This window comes from Mustela nivalis (genome assembly GCF_964662115.1).
Source record: "Mustela nivalis genome assembly, chromosome: X".
Classification (NCBI taxonomy): Eukaryota; Metazoa; Chordata; class Mammalia; order Carnivora; family Mustelidae; genus Mustela; species Mustela nivalis.
The window spans coordinates 126,741,110-126,755,215 of record NC_139040.1 but is presented as its reverse complement, the minus strand read 5'-3'; the positions used below and the strand labels follow the sequence as shown (position 1 = coordinate 126,755,215).

The 14,106-nt window shown below is 53.7% G+C and overlaps 1 protein-coding gene across 3 annotated transcripts in view; it reads left to right on the top strand.

The window, feature by feature from the left end:
- The window catches only part of CLCN4 (chloride voltage-gated channel 4), a 58,170-nt gene that overhangs the window by 23,448 nt on the left and 20,616 nt on the right, over window positions 1-14,106 (top strand). For all 3 annotated transcript variants that reach the window (XM_082716944.1, XM_082716943.1, XM_082716942.1), the window contains 4 exons: window positions 404-558; window positions 2,542-2,641; window positions 6,788-6,975; window positions 9,616-9,738. In XM_082716944.1, coding sequence (XP_082573070.1) covers window positions 415-558; window positions 2,542-2,641; window positions 6,788-6,975; window positions 9,616-9,738 — 555 coding nt within the window. In that variant the 5' untranslated portion in view covers window positions 404-414. The remainder of the gene's footprint in view (window positions 1-403; window positions 559-2,541; window positions 2,642-6,787; window positions 6,976-9,615; window positions 9,739-14,106) is intronic.

Below are 14,106 nucleotides of genomic sequence, written 5' to 3'. Positions count from 1 at the left end.
TCGCTCATCCTCTTCTCTCTCTCTGCCTCTCTGCCTACTTGTGACCTCTGTCTGTCAAATAAATAAATAAATAAAAAAAGAAAGAAAGAAAGAAAGAAAGAAAGAAAGAAAGAAAGATGGCTGCCTATGAACCAGGATGAGGGTCTTCACTGGACACCGACCCTGCAGTGCCTTGATCTTGGACTTCTAGCCTCCAAGACTGCGAGGGAAACATTTCTGTTTCTAAGCCGCCCCGTTACAGCAGCCTGAAGGGGCTAAGACGGAGCGTATCTGTATTTCGTGGCAGCAGAGATGCCCGTGCGGACGCGATTTCTTGTGGAAGAAATTGCTACGTGCGGCTTGCTCTGCCGTGTCTCGGCGGATGTCCTGAGTGGCGGTTTTCATGCCAGGCTTTCTCTCCCAGGTGTAACTAGCATGGTCCATGCCGGAGCGATGAGCGGCTCTGGAAACCTGATGGATTTCCTCGACGAGCCTTTCCCCGATGTGGGGACGTACGAGGACTTCCACACCATCGACTGGCTGCGGGAGAAGTCCCGGGACACCGACAGACACAGAAAGGTGGGTGGCATTCACGACGACGTGTCGGAGGCGCTCCCTTCGGGGGCGGTCGCCGAGATAGGGTTAGCTCACCTGTCACATGCTGGGCGAGAGTCCGAGGAAGCGAAGAGAAGGGCTAGCGAGGCAGGCAGAGATGTGGACAGGCGATCACGAGGTGGCCCGCTTGGGGCGGGAGGCTGTGTCGTACAGGGGTGCGGTGTGGAGGGCGATGAGGGGACTCCGGAAGCTGAAGATCAAGTACATCCCGCCCTCAACGCCTTGAGGCTGGGTGAGCTCTGGGGCGCCGTTTCTAGACCCTGGTTTCTGCTCTGCAAGGCTGGAGGTCATTCTGTCTGCAGACCGGGGGAGCTGCGTGTGTATGAAAGCACAGACGCAGGCCTGGCAGCTCGTGGGCCATCAGTCTCCATTTTCGTGGCCACCATACGGCGGGGTGTAAGTGCTGTGCGGTCATTCAGGCGGGCCGGTTAGGGAAGGGTTTTTGAGAGATGGTGACATTTCTGTCGGGCCTTGGAGGTGGACTAGGAGTTTACTACGCGGAGAAAGGAGAAAAGTTTCTAAAATCAGGAGGGGCCCTTTTTTAAGTCACAGAGGCCTGAGAGAATACGGCCCAGTAGACGGTTCAGGAGCTCTGCGGCCTGGGGGAGGCCCCCCAGGAGGGGAGGTCGTGGGCAGGGGGCCGCGCTGGGAACCACCAAGGAGGCATGAAGACGTGTTTGGGTTTCATCTCCACCGTCACAGAGTAGGAGAAAGGCGTACGGCAGAGGGACAGACAGGAAGCTTGGAAGTAAGTTCAGGAGAAAGAGGAAGAAGTTCTGACCAAAGGCAGTGAAGCGCACGTGAGAGAGGCTTGGGGTCAAGAGTTACTGAGGGGAGCCCCTGACCAGATTTGGGGGGGCGTTTATTGGGGATGGGCAGGGAGCAGAGTCCCGGATGAGGCCCCGGCCACCGTTAGAAAGGGGGTGATGCTCTCGTTGGCAAGAAGGGAGGACAGGGGAACAACCGATGTGAGGGGGAGGCCGGTGAGTTCTGTGTCAGCCACTGCGAGTTTGAGCCGTTTTCCCAGCCTGCAGCTGGGGGTGGGGTTGGCAGGCAGCAAGAACTCTGAAGTTCAAGGGTGAGGTCAGGGCTGCGGTGCGGGGGGAGGGGAGCCCGGCCTGTGAGTGGGCGCTGAAGCTGTAGAAGTGGCCGAGGTGGCCTGGGTGGGCGGAGGGAGAGGTAAGGCGGGGGTCAGCGCTCTGGGCCCTGCCGAGATTGAGCGGGTGCCCAGGGAGGTGGGGGGCGCCTGGTACAGACAACCGGGGAGAGGCAGGGAGAGGTGAGGGAGGGGCCCCAGCGAAGTGCTGGCGGGCAAGTGAGGCGGAGTCCAGAAGACTCTCCGGCCTCCGGGCTCTGGTGTGCAGACCGTGGGCGAGGGGACGGCCTGCGGCCCGGCGCGGCGGTTGCTGGACTCTGGCCCTTGGGCCAGCCGGGCACCTGCTCCGGTCAGGACAGTTTCCTTGGAACACGGCCGTGCCCACTTGCCGGCACACTCCTCCCGGCTCCGTCTGGGCCGCCGCAGCACAGCTGAGTGCTCGCGACAGAGGCCGGCTGACCTGCAGAGCCCAACATCTTTCCAGAAAATGTTCTAAGGGGTTGTGAGAGGAACGGCGCCTCAGAGCAAGGGTTGGGGGGAGGGGGTGTCCCCACAGTGTGCTCGGATGCGTCCGCCCGCCTGGCAAAGGTGACCCATGCCAGCCAATGCACAGTTCCAGCTGTTAACATCTGACCTTGAAGACAAAAGAAGGCTTCATGAGCAGACCATCCGGGGAGGGTGAAAGTGGTCATTCTGATTCAAAACCGTGACAGGGAATCGCTGTCTCCCTTCAGAATGGCCTCTGAATCATCGGGGTTCAAATCACACTTAAAAAGTTTTGTAATCAAGTGAATCTGGGTGAGGGGCTTCCAAGTCTTCGGCGGTCACCTACCGTGTCTCTCTGCTTCTAGATAACCAGCAAAAGCAAGGAGTCCATATGGGAGTTCATCAAGAGTCTGCTGGATGCCTGGTCAGGCTGGGTGGTGATGCTGCTCATCGGCCTGCTGGCGGGTACGTGGTGGGGGGTGGCGCGCGGGACCTTCCGGGACTGGAGCTCCAGGGGCGGGGCCCCGGAGGCCCAGCTGCCCCGGTTTGGGCTGGTGTTCTAGAAAGGGACCGATTCTCTTTTACCATGTGCAAGGGATCTATTACTTGAAAGACCCGGGAGCAGAACCGATGACCGCACCTTTAACATTAAACATACCCCAATAAGGCAAGAGTCCAGGGCATGGAGCCCAGATGCAGTCACTTTTGTACTTGGTGAGCCGGCTCGCTGTGTCCACACAGGCCCTGGAGTGAGTTGTGCACACAGTGGGGAACTCAGAGCACGTTCGAGACATGCACAGGGTTGGAGGGAGGCCCATGGCGAGTACCTCCGGCCCGTGCATCGATCTAGCATTGGGGATGCTGCGCCCTTCGTTTTTATAACCCCAGCACCAGGCTTGTGAGCAGTTGATGCTTCCAGAGCAAATGGAGGCATATCTGGAGGGGAAACCTGCCCTTTCACTATCAAACGCACCAGCTCTCCGTGGAAACTCTTTCCCGAGATGTAATTCCTTTTAGGAGGCTCTGAAGGTTAATGTCTAAGAAGAAAAAAAACCGAGCACGCTAAAAGCGAGTCCCTTAATAAAAATCACTTACCTGTGATAACATAATAGTGACAGTTACCGGATTGATCAGCGAGTGACTGTCATAAAGGCAGATATAGTAAATGCTCTCAGAAACACCGAATACTAACGGGGCACAGACACAAACTGTGATGACCGAGGAGCCCGATCTCTGGGCATTCTTTCATTTCTCCCCTACCCCGCTGTGCGGGGGGGGGGGGGGGGTGCGGCTCGCTTGCCGGGAGGGTTCCCGCATTTCCCCAGTTTTAGTGTTCCCTTCCCAGGGCGGTGGTGACAGGGATTCGATTTCATGGCTATCTGGTGTCTCGCCACCAATTTGTTTGCTTCCGCGAACACCTTTGAAGGCGGGCAGGGTAGGCATTTGCTGTGAATTTTGATGTCTTTATTTAGAAGAGATTTATGAAACTGTGTACCGTATCATGATTCTTGGCTTCTAGGCAGGAAAAATAAATAGAGAAAATGAAGAAATTCGGAATAGATGTTCTAGCATCTGCTGGAGCAGACAGCAGAGCGTGGATTTACTTGACTCCTGTAAGAGCCCGATTGGGCTCTGTTGAACAAATCTGATACCTCCCTCTTGGTTTCCCCGTCTGCCCAATTTCTGCCAGTCCTTTCTGGAAGACTTCCCTGGGGAATGAAAGCAAAAAATTTTGCTGCCTGGGCTTTAAGAGTCTCCCTGGAGATGGTACCCTAGCATTGGGGAGAGCCCCCCCTCATACCAGCCCCCACCCATGATCCTAATGTGGGGCCAGGGTTGGGGCCCCTCACCCCGGCGAGGGGCGCTCTAGGCACACCCTCCAGAGGAATACAGGAGGCAGTGAGAAGGCGGGGGGGGGGGGGGGGGGGGGGACACGCTGACAGTGCACGTGGCTGCAGAGTGCGAAGGGAGAGCCAGCAAATCGTGTCCCCTTCGATGTGCTCCTCTCCAGCTGTCCTGACAGTGGGGAGGACTCAGGGGTCCCCTGGCTTGGCCAGCCCTCCCTCTGCAGCTCCATCCTGGACGGGGTGTTTTGACACTCTCAATGGCGAGGCCGGCGGCTCTTCTGCGGGGCGCTTATCGGGAGTCCCCACTGGGTGTCGCTGTTGTTCCACCGAACGAACGAAACCCGCCGCTCAGCGCTGCCTCCTGGCGGAGATCAAGATCCAGGCCTGGAGAGGGAGCGGGACTTGGAGCCGGCGCTCAGGGGTGCCTCCAGCGCCAGGAGACATTTGAACAAAGACCTAAAGAAGGCGAGGGGGTTAGACCCAGTGATCCTCTGATCTTCTCTCCCTCTCTCGGCCCCGTGCCCCTCGCTCCAGTGCGGGTGTGTGCGTGTGCGTGTGCCAGCTTTATTAAGATAGTGTTCACAGTCCACACCGTTCACCTCGTCGGAGTGTACAGTGCGGCGGTTTCTGACACGTTCAGAGTTGCAAAACCCTCAGTGGAGCCCCTTTTAGAACATTCTCTCCGGCTCCCAAAGGACCTGCACAGCCCTGGCTACCAAGGCCCGCGGCCCCCAGCCCCCTCCCAGCCCCAGGAAGCTGTTGACCCTAACTTGTGGCCCCCCACATTGGCCCGGCCTGGCCATCTCGGGGCGGCGGGAGCCTCCCGCACGGGGTCCGGCGATCAGCCTCCGCACTCAGCGTCATGGTGCTGGGCCCCAGCGTGGAGCGGGAAGCAGCTCTGCTTGTTTTTTGCTGCCAAGTTCGAGTGCGCTGTTTGGCTGGAGCCCATCCGACCCGGCCGTTCCGCAGGATGGGGCTCGGGGCTGTTTCTGGTCTTTGGCTCCTGCGAGTAGTGCCGCTGGGAGCATTCACATGCGCGTGTTGCATAGACACGTGTGGTCCCGTCTCCTGGGCGCTCGCCCCGGAGTGGACTTGCTGAGTCAGATGGCAGCTGTGTGTTACCTGAGGGACTGCCGCTCTGTTTCCCAGAGGGGCCGCACGGTTGTCACGGGCTGCAGGTTGCTCCCTAGCACTTAGCTGCCTTCTCCCAGAGCCCCTGATTTCCTTCCGCTGTCCAGTGGCCCGTCTCCCTGTGTCGTGCGGTGCTGCCGAGGCAGGGATCTGAGCCTGCTGTGTTCACTGCCATTTCCCAGGGGCGTGGAACAGGGACTAGCTCATAGGCACTTGGTGCTCAGTAACTACCTCTCGAGTAAATGGATCGACCTGGGTTCTCTGATTTTCATTCATTCATTTACTGCCCCATGGAAATGAAGTTCTTGCCACATACTTGATACATAAAACAGTAGACAAGGCAGGTGGCCCTTGCCTGCTTAGAGTGGACACACAGTCTGAACATCTGGCCTGACCCCTACCTTGGTGTGTAAACCGCACTACACAACCCCCCCCCCCCACACTTATGGTCTCGACACCGTACACACACACACACACTCGTGTTGAGGATATGAGTTATGATGATGGGGGAATGGCCGGAAACTATGCATAGCCCAGACTTGGACTTCCCAGGAAAGGCTTCCTGGAAGAAGTGATGTAAATATTGAAGCTGGAAGATAAGTAGGAGCTTGCTGGGGCCGGGGCGGGGCAGTGCTGCTAGAGGTGGTGTAGAGAGGCGAAGCAGGGGCGCTCCAGGAACATGGTGTGGGCAGGATGGGGGTGTTAGTGATGGAAAGAGATGAGGCAGGGAGGGTTTGAGGGCCAGCTGTTCGAGTCTGGCACCTGCAAAGGATTCGGGTGATCTCCCAAGAACAGTGGGCGCTTTCGATGTAATGGGGGAGCAGGGAAGGGCCAACCCTGATGCAGGTGTACGGGTGCAGGTGCGGGACTGATAGTGTTAGAAGGATCCAGTAAAAGTTTGAAAAATTTAGTAGCCTGAAAGTATTCCCTGCCTCTGTAGAAGACTCCGGAACTGTGGGTTATTCAGAAGGAGATCCAAGGTAGCCTCCCGTGGCCCACTGCACACTCTAAGATATCTCACTTCTATCTGCCTTTAAAGTAGTTACCTACTTACATAATAGATCCACAATCCCTTATCCATGATTTTAAAATCCAGAAAGTTCTAACAAGTGGGATTTTCCAAATTTGGTTCCCATTTGGTGGCAAAACCTCACTTAAATGATGAGGCTTTTATGGTCCTCATGCCTCCCTTGTGTCTGGATTGTCAGGTTTGCCTGAGAAATATTTCAAGTGTGTGATCCCAGCATCAGGGCCCAGAAGCCCCTGAGGGGGTAGCCTCATTTATAGAGCCTGTGTACCCTGTTTCTAGGATTTGGAAGGGATGAATTTTGAAAGCTGCTTGGCCCTAGTGGCTTGTGAGAACTTAAGCCCTGAATGTCTGTCGTTCCTGCCGGATTTCAGCCACCCAAGCACCACCTGTCCTCAGCCTCTGTTTCTTGTTGGGGCTGGGCATGGCCTTGGTCACACCGGGAGTGCTCAGGAGACCTCTCTCGTGCCCCATCCACAGCATGGTCCCCCTCTCCCCCGGCAAGGCCTGCCCTGCTGCGGGGCTCCCGCGTTGGCCCCCGGGCCCTGTGTTCTCCCGCCTCATCACAGGACACTTCCTCTGAGTGGCTCTTGCTGCTGCTTCCAGGCACCTTGGCCGGAGTCATCGATCTCGCCGTGGACTGGATGACCGACTTGAAGGAGGGGGTCTGCCTGTCCGCTTTCTGGTACAGCCACGAGCAGTGCTGCTGGACTTCCAACGAGACCACTTTTGAGGACAGGGACAAGTGTCCCCTCTGGCAGAAATGGTCGGAGCTGCTGGTGAATCAGTCGGAGGTGGGTTTCTGGGCAGGGTCCTGGCTGGGAGCCCCTGCCGCTCCGCAGGCACGTTGGAACAGCCCTGGGCCTTCTGTGGCTGCTCGTGCTTCCTTCCGGGGTCCGTTCTGATGACCGTCCTTGGCTCAGTCCCGGTGCGGCTTGGCTTCTTCTGGCTCTGACGCGCAAACTTGAGTCGGAAAAGCTTTCCCTACTGATTTACGTGCACGATATATGTGTGTGTTTGTGAAAGTCTTGTTTTTTCTTCCCAAGGGGGATGTGCTGACTGTGCTGAAGAAACAGGGCTGCTTTTTATACCTTCCGATATGAAAAGAAGTTATCTTTTTTTTTTTTTTTTTTTTTTACAAAAAGTACCAGCTTTAGTGAGATACGATTCACATTCTACATGGTTTGCCCGTTTAAAATGTTCAGGACCCTGGTTTTTAGAAGATTCAGAGTTGTGCAGCTGTCACCACAAGACCGTTCTGGAACACCTTCATCATCCCCAAAGAACCGTTGCACCCGTTGGCAGCCACTCCCCATTCCTCCCAACCCACCAACCCTAAGCAACCCCTGATCTCTTTGTGTCCAAGTGGGGAGTCCTGCACTGTGCGGAGTAGAGTGCTAAAAATAACTCTGACTCAGGGTGCCCACCTCTTTCACTCAGCAGCCCGTGTTTCGGGTTCGTGCTGTGGGATAAATTGCTGTTCCGTCCTTTCAGTGGCTGAATCCTGTTTCACTGTATGGCTAGACCATACTTAGCCACTCCGTAGTTGATGGATGTGGGCTGCTTCCCCTCTTGTGCCGTTAGGAATGATTTTGTTTTGAGCGTTTGTATACAGGTTTTTGCATGGGCTTATTTTTCATCTCTCTTGGGGCTCCACTTAGTTGGCAAATTGCTGTGTCCTGTGGTAACTCTGTGTTCAACCTTTGGAGGAGTCTTTTCAAGAGTGAGTTCCCCATTTTCCAGTGCCACCCACCGTGTGTGTGAGGCTTTCCGTTGGTCCACCTCCTCGCCGGCACTTGTGATTGTCTGGGTTCGATTCTAGCCATCCTAGCAGGTGTGACGTGCCACCCCACTGTGGTTTAAGTACTCGTCTTCCAAGGCATTTTAAGAGTGCATTGCTGAGGATGTTTCTGGGCCTCTGTGATAGGAGGGTCCAGGTAGCTACAGACTGGACGCTTGCCTTCAAGGCACTTAGAGCTTCCCATCTGTACAAGTCTTCGTTCGGGAAGAGTTAACTTGTAACTGAATTCAGGGGCCATTACAGTGACTGTGGGTCATGGACAGATCGGAAGCCCAGGTGGGGCGGGGCAGCTAGGTTAGTGGGATCCAGGGCGAGGGCGTATTTCTAGACGATGGGTGTGGTTTATCCCTCTTCTCCCCTCTACCCCATCCCCAACCACGTGCACCCCCCCATGGACTTCACCACAGCTGAGGATGGGCCGTTTTGCTAAACCTCTTCCTCAGTAGAATTGAAAATTGATTCTTTCCAATCTCAGAAGGAGACAGGGTACTTGAAATCTCCCATGTTCTCAGTGCTCTCCATTTCTTCCCAAAATAAATTCTCTACTTGGGTTGATGGGAATGGGCAGGCAGAATTGGCTAGATACCATATTTTATTTCTTGTTCTTACTTACAATATGTTTTTTTTTGTTGGGGGAATATGGCTGTTCATCTTTTCAGCCGTTTCTAAGATTTATACTTTGATTCAAAGAAGAGCTATTAGTAAGAATGAGAAGTTATTTTTACTCTCAAAAAAGTATGGTTTTAAGTGGCTGGAATGTATTCCTCAGTCTGATGGCTCTTGCACAGGGTGTGAATGAAAGTGATTGCCAAGGCCAGAGCAGTCTCCTGGAATGTGGTTTGGCATTTCCTAGGCGCACGTGTGGCCTTCTCCGTGGCCTGGCTTGTCGGTGACCGCGCTTTCCTTCGCCCCTCACTGGGCTAACCCAGATGGTGGCATGAAGCTGAGGCCACCAGACATGTCCCCACCCTGCAGACCAGGTACTCAGGGTCGAAGATCCCAGACTGCGTGTCCTTCATTCATCAGATAATTTGGAATAAGTGGTTCAGTGCATGAATCTGCAGGAGAAGCTCATGTTTTGCCCTCGAAGTGCTGGCCAGCTTGCCCAAACAACATCTTGCGCCCCCCGCCACCCTCTGTGTCTGACTCGGCAGCCCTGGGATAGGGCCTTGAGTGTCTGCATTTTGCCCACGGGGCCTGGACCACAGCGGGATACGGGGCTGCCACTGGCCTGCGGGAGGGCCGAGAGAGGCCAGTGCACTGCGGATGGGACCAGAGGAACCTTCCAGGGGCTCTGCGGCAGAATTTCCGGCATCGCACTGTTCATGACCTTCATCGTGACTGATGAGACCAGCTGCAGGCCCTCTGCCGCACACATGCAGGCACAGATCTCCCCGGGGGAGGGCAGGTGCAAGCGGCTCCCAGAGGGCCCCCCGGGGCTGGGTCGGTGTGTACCTGCCGGCGCAGTGGCAGCCTCTCTGAAAACCGACACCGGCCTCTCTGGGGACACAGGGCCAGCTGAGCAGCTGTCCCTGGCCAAGGCCCTGCAGTCCCCGAGGAGAGGGTGGGCGGGGGTGGTGCTGGGCTCTGCCTTTGCTCACGTGTCCTTTCTCGTTTTGTGCGTGTTGTTCAGGGTGCCAGTGCTTACATTCTGAATTACCTCATGTACATCCTGTGGGCACTGCTGTTTGCCTTTTTGGCCGTCTCCCTGGTGCGCGTGTTTGCGCCATATGCCTGTGGCTCCGGTATACCAGAGGTGAGTGGTGGCCCAGTTTCTTCTGTGCCAGTAATATGAAAAGCAAATGCTTAGGTGCCCAGCACGGTCCCGAGCATTTGCTATGTGTTAAGTCATTGAGTCCTTACAATGAGCCTGTGAGGTGGGTTCTGCTGTTTTTCACTTGATAGTTGAGGAAACTGAAGCACAGAGAGGTTAAGCAGCTTGCCTGGGGCTGCACAGCTGGTTTGCTACAAGTTGAACCCAGCCGTCTGGCACCAGAATTTATGCTCTGTGTCAGGACTTAACGCTCTTTCTCTTCTCAGATGATTAAATTCTTGTCTTTGCAAGCCACGCATAACTCTCAAACCTGTGCAATCAGTTCATCGACCCCATACCTAAATGTGGCCCTTCAGGAACTTGTCAGTGCACCTGTGAGGTAATGGGGACAAGACAGTAACGGGGGTTTGTCGCTCAGGACGTTGACTGATGAGTCAGCCCTCTTACGAGCGAGCTCCCTTGCCACATTTTCCTCTTCTGGTGACAGGGTAGTAGCAATCTTTAAAAATCTTATTCCACGTTCAGGACATGCTCTGTGAACGCACCCCCCAAGTTCAGAGTTCTTACGTTGTCTAGCACTTCCGTGTAACGTGAGCGTGAGGGAAGTGACCTCATTGACCAAGAGGAATGATTGTGATCAAACTTCAGACCCAGGAGGATCTACCAGCTAGAATGATGGTAATCGAGTGAGTTCCTCCAAGAGCCCAGACAGTGAACATTTTAGCCAGAAATAAGTTTAAAAGTTCTTTTTAAAAAAATTTTATTTATTTATTTATCTGAGAGAGAGAGACCTCACAAGCAGGCAGAGAGGCAGGCAGAGAGAGAGGGGGAGGCAGACTCCCCGCCGAGTAGAGAGCTCGATGCGGGGCTCGATCCCAGGACCCTGAGATCATGACCCAAGCTAAAGGCAGAGGCTTAACCCACTGAGCCACCCAGGTGCCCCAGTTTAAAAGTTCTTATATTGGGGTATCTGGGTGGCTCAGTCGGTTAAGAGACCAACTCTTGGTTTCAGCTCAGGTCATGATCTCGGCGTCCTGAGATGAGCCCTGCGTGGGGCTCCATACTTAGCACATAGTCTGCTTGGGACTCACTCTCATTCTGCCCCTGCCCCCTGCGTGTATGCGCGTGTGCTCTCTCTCCGTAAAACAAATCAATAAATATATTTTTTAAAAACTTCTTATATTATCACTATAATCAAGCTGGTGCTTCAGCAGCGCCCCAGAGGTGGAGAAGGTGAGTTTAAAGATGCAACCGGTGGTGGCAACAGATGCACACTGGTCCCTGCTCCCCCACACCCACCCTCTTTGGTGGTCCTTGCCAACACTGCCGCTGTTCTGGACAGTTCCTGGAAAGGGCAGGAGTCCTTGAAAGATTGTCAAAAGAAAAGCCCAACGTTGTCCTGTTCCAGGAAAGAGAGAGAGAAAAGAGAATATGTCAGGCCGACTTTGCGTTGGTTTGCATTAACCTGTTGCTGCAGGAACCGGAAGAGCAAAGCCGTGGCAGGTTCCTGTCGCCTTGGTGAGTCCCTTCTGCTCCCGCGCCGCCCAGGAGTTCCCGCGGGTCCCTGGGGTGTGCAGCATCACATGGACAAAACGGCCGCGCTGCTGGGCCAGACAGCAGCAGGAGCACAACCCTCAGAAATGTCCATCAGTGATGCCTGTGAAAGAGGTAGAAACCTAAAAAACCAGTAACCCAGGGACCTGGCTCAGTCTTTAAGCCTCTGCCTTCGGCTCAGGTCCCGATCCCGGAGTGCTGAGATCGAGTCTCACTCCGCGCTTAGTGGGGGGTCTGCTTCTCCCTCTGCCTGTCCCTCCCACTGCTTGTGCTCTTTCTCTCTCTCTCTCTCCCTTACAAATACGTTAATAAAATCTTAAAAGAAAACCCCAGTAGCCCAGCTTACACATGTGAAACGGTTAAGAAACAGACTTGCTAGTGCACGTGTGAACTGGTGGCCGTGGAGGCCCATGCTGTGTGCATTTTGTGCCTTCCAGTCCCGCTCTGTTTGGCTGGGGCCATTTTCCACGTGCATTTCATGTTTCTCCCAGATGAAATTGGGCAAAAACAGACGCGAAATTTGATTATGTTCTAGTTCTTCCCCAGTGCACAAGTCGCACTGAAATAAATTTGTGTTTGCAAAAGCAGTGTTACGGAAGAACGGACTGTGTCATATTTGGTGTCTTGGAGCTGAGGCCCCTGGACACTAAAAAGCACAAACTCGCATTGGGCTCTCCGTCCGACGATCCCACTGCCTGACTGTAGGCTCTCTGGGACCCAAACTGCCTTTCCAAAATGAGCAGGTGGCCGATGGGGAATTGGAGAGTTTAAAGCAGTAAGAAAAGGGGTGATGTGCCGTGCCATCTCCCCGTTCCCAACCAGAGACCCCTGGCTCAGCTTGGGATCTTGTAGACAGACAGGGGGCTTGGACGTGAACTCTGTGAGGGGCTCCCTGGACTTGGTCTTTGTCCAAAGAGGGCATGTATTTGTGACAGCTGAACTCGAAAAAAGTTAAATCCAAAGTTGAGTGTGATGATCTCGATGTGGTGGACGTGTAAGGCACACGCTGGTGTGCATGAAACTCCGGAAAGCAGCAGCCAGAATTATGTAGAGTCGGATTCTGTTTAGACGAAGTCCACACACAGCCACAGTGAAAGCACACACTGTTTACTGACACGCACGTGTGCTAACCGTGTAAAGGCAGGCCAGAAGATGATTGGGCCGGGGGAGGAGGGAGGATCCACCCAGGAAGCCAGCACAGGGCTTTCCTAGGTACCCAGTCTTCTCTCCGCTGTGCTGGTGGGTACACGGGAGCTTGTTTCATTAATACAGTTCTAACTACACATCACATGTAACAGATTCCTTTCTCAATTTGTGAAAGAGTTCGCCATAATCTTTTTTTAAAGACTTTATTTAGGGCGCCTGGGTGGCTCAGTGGGTAAACTTCTGCCTTCAGCTCAGGTCATGATCTCAGGGTCCTGGGATCGAGCCCCATGTCAGGTTGTCTACTCAGTAGGGAGCCTGCTTCTCCTCTCTCTCTCTCTCTGCCTGCCTCTGCCTACTTGTGATTTCTGTCTGTCAAAAAGAAATAAACTCTTTAAAAAAAAAAAAAAGACTTTATTTATTTGAGAGGGAGAGCGTGCATGCACGAGTTGGGGTGAGGGGGTAGGGACAGAGGGAGAAGCAGACTCCCCGCTGAGCAGGGAGCCCAATGCTGGGACTTGAAGTCAGGACCCTGGGATCATAGCCTGAGACAAAGGCAGACGCTTCACAGACGGAGCCACCCAGGTGCCCCCACAATAATCTCTTAGGATTATTCCTCCAGGAACCCGTTTGCGATTATAATTTAGTTTTGGTTACTGTGACTCAGCAGTAGCAGAATTCTCACTATTATTATAGGAGAGCTTGCAATCCCTAATTTTAGGGTCCAGCTCTCAGAGGAAAGGGGCGGGGTAAAAAGGAAATATAAATAAATGTCTCACGCGTAAAAAGAGCCTCCTAGTCGAAACCCAGCTAGCTGTGTAAATGGACTTCACTCAGATTGAGCTACAGCCCCCTTCTCCCTCCTGTCACGTGGCGCGCAGCGACAGAGCGCACTTAGGCTCGGGTGCCCTTCGGCAACATTTACCCATTGCTTGTCTTCCCCAGCCTTTGCCTCGGAAACATTTTGATCACCTAGAATGGGCATTCCTTTGGAAACACTGGTAAAAATGCAGATTGAGAGAACACTGATTTTTGTGTAACAAATGCTCTAGTTTAAGCTCTATGAAGCACCTGAACAATGTCCTTGGACTGGGGAGTTAGAAGTAGGCAAGGGGTTCCTTCCTCCCGTCGCGGTCTGCTTTGTTGGTAGAACCATTGTTGCTCGAAGAAATCACGTCCTCTTAAAACTGACTTTGAACCGATGTTGCAGTTCATTACAAAAAGGAAGCGCTCTCGCAAATACTTACTTGCCAGGAAGGTTTTTACCTTGAACACCTGCGGGTTGGAAAACCACCCCAGTACATCCCACGACAGCTCTGCCTGATTCAGTCTCTGTTGATTCATATGAATCAAGTGATTAGGTTTTGGCATTTACTGGCAATGAATTTGCTTTCTTTAGTCCCTAATGTGATCATGACAATTCCATAAAATCATTATAGCAAATTACCAAATACCTGTTACATTGTTCATTTCACCGCATGTCACGGCTGGCAGAGGCTCAGGTAATTTAGATGCTTGTGATCTTCTAAATGGTATCACACTTTCAACTGTACCCTAGGGTCCAAATCCACATTAACTAACTGACAAAAAATTATAGATAATTTTATCCGAGGCAACACAAAAGGGCAGGACTGTGGCAGGCATAATAAAACA